Raw genomic sequence first — 4086 nt, forward strand, 5'->3', positions numbered from 1 at the left:
GTCACAAACATAATAAAAAAAAAAAAAAAAATAAAAAAAAAAATATCACTCTTAATACAACCAGATAATTAACATTTATCTATTTTGGGGTGCACCTTAAGCTGTTTACTGAGCCTTATTTCTTTCATGTTAAAGAGTGGTTGCCACTGATGGCAACCAAAGGCCAAGAAGTGGTTGACATTTTTTCTGAATGGTTGCCAATGGCAACCTAGCAACCGTTACTGTCGAGCCCTGATAAACAAATAATAATAATGCTATCAGTCACATTCATCTTTTACTTTGGTTTATTGTGTGTTGTGTAACTTTTTTTTTGCAAATAAATACACTGAAAATACAAATGTAGTGACTAGGTAAAAGAGTCAATTACAATAGCAATATGTATATAATATGATCAAAGAGGTGCTGGATATGTGTATTATGAACATCATATAAATATCTGATTTAAACATCTTGGTACATCTCTAACCCCTAAATGATTGCTGATGCCTTTGCTTCTTTTCAAAGATTTAAAATCCAATACATTCCTGGTTACTATATATTCCACAGTTAGAGGAATGTTGTCAGGCTGCTCTGGCTCTGACCTCTAACCTGCTTGTAAAGCTGTTAATCCTGGCATTTAAAGTTACTATGATATCGCACAGAGGTTGGCAGACAAGTTTCTAACATACAAAGAACAGGATTTCACATCATGTTTCCTTCTCCCATGACGGATGGGTAACTATTTTCACAGTGTTGAAGGGAACCATTTGCTCTGATAAACTAGAAGTGGTGTTTTTGGTTGGGTGTTGGAGGTGTGGCGATGTCTTTTTGGAAGTGTATGTCTGAGCAGAGTTTCTGCAAATCCAGTGAGAAGGTCAGGCATACCAGTTTGGGTTTTTTGATCAAATATGAAGCACTGCATTTAAAGGATTAAAAGGCTTTTGGAAATGAAAATCCCAAGAATCCTCCGACAATGCAACATCAAATATACTTAACAAGTACATACAATTGTGTAAAAGACAATGTGGTTTAAGTAAGTTGCAGAATAAGAAATATATATTGTTATAACAATTGAAAAGTTTAGAAATGAAATACTGTAGGGTAGAATAGGCACTGTATACTGTCATCATGTATCAACATTTGGATATGAGGACTTTAAACCGATGTGCAGGACAGCGTATTATGAACAAACTGTAACTGAATGGTGAAACTTCAGGAGACTTTGTACTAAAGTGTTGTTCCCCATATCGTGTGTCTGCAGGTAGCCAATCAGACGTTCCACACGGACCGGCCCGACCTGCCGGAGTGTTTCCAACTCTCCGTTCTGTCATGGCTGCCGTGCATCTACCTTTGGGCCGTCTGCCCCATCTATCTCTTCTATCTCAAGAGGAACAACAGGGGCTACATTATGATGTCCATAATGAACAGGTTCAAAACGGTGAGAGGGGACTTCATTGTTGTACATTTTATCACAGTGCACTCCAGAGAACAAGGTTAGATTGTTACACGTGGCTGATATTCACAATGCCAGCTAGTGCTATGAATACTGTTGGTTGATCTGTTCTTCATTGAATAGCTCTAAAACAGTTAGATATATTTTACATTTCAATGGAAATGACTATATTGCTCCTGTGCATGATTTAAAGACAAATGAAAATCATTGGACGGCTAGCTTCAGGCATGTGTTAGGGTGTTTGACTGACATTGTTTAGTTACGTTTATTGGTTTATAGTGTCGTGGACAGTCCACATTAATCAACTGTCACAATAAACAGTAAATGGGGCAGCTTAAGCCAACATTGCTCATTTCCAGCTGCCGTCCCCGGCCAGATGATAATAGACCCTTAAATTGTATCAACACTAATTTCCTTATAGTTCTCTAATTTAATAATGTTAATGCAAGCAATTATTTACATTTGTTCAACAAGTCTTTGTAATGTAGTTAATAAAACTTACCATGCTGTTAAATTTGTTTCTTACTCAAAAAAAAAAAAAATGATAGTGAATTAGCTAGGCTAACTAGAATGAATGGGAAAAACTAAATGAAATCATTTGGCTGTTCTAGACTTGAGATTCTCAGTTTCCAGTGATGCTGTATGAGAGAAAGTCCCTAGTGTGCATCCAATGATGTTGCTGGAACTAAGCCACAATAACCTTTGGTTTTTAAGTATTTGATGTCTGTCTGTTTTTTAACCTTGCCTCGTTTCTCTCTTGCTCTGCTCTCAGGTGTTTGGCTTGTTGTTATGGATTGTGTGTTGGACAGATCTCTTCTACACATTCCACGAGCTGCGGCAGGGGAACACACAGCCGCCCATCTACTTTGTCACCCCGCTGGTGCTCGGCATGACCATGGTGAGGATATGTCTAACAAAAAAACAGAATGAGAACGTGTGGCTCTCTCGTTTATAATTTAATGCTTTTAAAACAAATATTTCCAGAATTTTCTAATACAGAGCTCACAGTGATATGATATAATCAAGTCAACTTGCATACAGTATATATTGAACTGGAATTACTGATGCTGATTATTACCTGTTGCAAAGTTATTCGGTTCAGCCCTAATATTTAGTCTAAATATAATTAAAAAGGTACATTTTCAAAATGAGCATGTGTCAAAAGCAGCTGTAGTCTCTAATGCAGTTTCCCAAATCCATAATACTATTCCCATTAAGCAGGGGTGCCCAATACATCGATCGCGATCGACCGGTCGATCGCAAAAGTAGTGTGGGTAGATCGCATGGCATTTAAAAAAAACAAAAAACATCCCTATTATGGCATTTGCCACTTGTCCCTCCCTACATGCGTGGGGCCTCACCTCGCGGAGGGAGCCTCATCTGAAGCGCACAGTTTCTCCGCCGCTGCGAGGTTCCGGCACTCGCAGTTCACTAGCACCCCCCCCGTCCCCCCGTCGACGCTTGCAGCACAGAGGGCCTCATGACTTTGCGTGGGGCCACAGATTGGGCAGGGTAGACCTAGATCATTTTGACTTTAAAAGTAGCTTCCAAGCTGAAAATGTGTGGGCACCCCCTGCCATACAGTACTACATACCTAACGTCATAGTTTCAGCAGTTACTAAACAAAAACATCTAAATAGACATTTGAATGTCACTGCCAATAAAATAAAAATAAAAAAAGGTCTTCCTTGATTTATCTGGATCTCACCACCAATTTGGAATTGCAAATATAACAGCATTTAAATGATCCTTTAACGCCACATTTCTAAATCGATAGCATTTATTTCTCTCTGGTTTTAGTACCCTTCATTTTTTCTCTCCCATGTAGTATTGTTTTGAGACGGACCATTTATCTTGTCACAGTGCATGACATTAAGGATTTTGGGAGATGGCCCTGTGGGCCGTCTAAGCTAATTTACAGATGGCCCTGAGCCCAATAGAGATTGCCCTGAAAAATGCGTGCGGACGAAATGACGCACGAAGGTTTTTGGGGGGGCCTCCCCCGAGAACATTTAGATCTCAGATGCTGTCTGGTGCATTCTCTCGACTGAATTATAAGATGAACCACCACAATATTATATTGTACAATTTCAATTGTATTCTTCATTTCATTTGTTTGTTTGTTCTTGTTTTCTCGCCTGCATGCCCTGCATAGCTATAAGAAATACTTAAGTTGTTGGTCAAGACACTGTGTCTTGACCAACAACTTAAGTATTTCTTATAGCTATGCAGGGCATGCAGGCGAGAAAACAAGAACAAACAAACAAATGAAATGAAGAATACAATTGANTTTGCCGGCTAACGGGAACTCTGACGTCGCCATTTTGTGTGCTTCGCGGATGCGCTCGGCTCCTCTCGACTGCTGCTCGGGTCAGCTTCCGGATGAGGAGGCATTCGTTCGACCAACTTAGAGTAGATAACATTACAAACATTTTTAACAGGGACCATAATAGTGTAAATAATGTTTGTTTTGGCAGTTACAACTGAATGTAATGTTTTCTACTTTTTTTACATCTGGGAAGGCATTTGCCTTCATCCGATGGAAAGTGTCTTGACCAACAACTTAAGTATTTCTTATAGCTATGCAGGGCATGCAGGCGAGAAAACAAGAACAAACAAACAAATGAAATGAAGAATACAATTGAAATTGTACA

General features: G+C 39.1%; 2 protein-coding genes across 3 annotated transcripts in view; one reads left to right on the plus strand and one right to left on the minus strand.

The window, feature by feature from the left end:
• pds5b (PDS5 cohesin associated factor B) overlaps positions 1-4086 on the minus strand; it is a 464227-nt gene that overhangs the window by 401204 nt on the left and 58937 nt on the right. The window lies entirely within an intron of this gene.
• LOC104959389 (canalicular multispecific organic anion transporter 2-like) overlaps positions 1-4086 on the plus strand; it is a 71741-nt gene that overhangs the window by 38524 nt on the left and 29131 nt on the right. Inside the window, exons 2-3 of the mRNA XM_010787275.1 lie at positions 1241-1417; positions 2205-2330. Of these exons, the coding sequence (XP_010785577.1) occupies positions 1241-1417; positions 2205-2330 (303 nt within the window). The remainder of the gene's footprint in view (positions 1-1240; positions 1418-2204; positions 2331-4086) is intronic.

The sequence above is a fragment of the Notothenia coriiceps genome, unplaced genomic scaffold (genome assembly GCF_000735185.1).
Source record: "Notothenia coriiceps isolate Sejong01 unplaced genomic scaffold, NC01 NC01_scaffold00030215, whole genome shotgun sequence".
NCBI classification, from domain to species: Eukaryota; Metazoa; Chordata; class Actinopteri; order Perciformes; family Nototheniidae; genus Notothenia; species Notothenia coriiceps.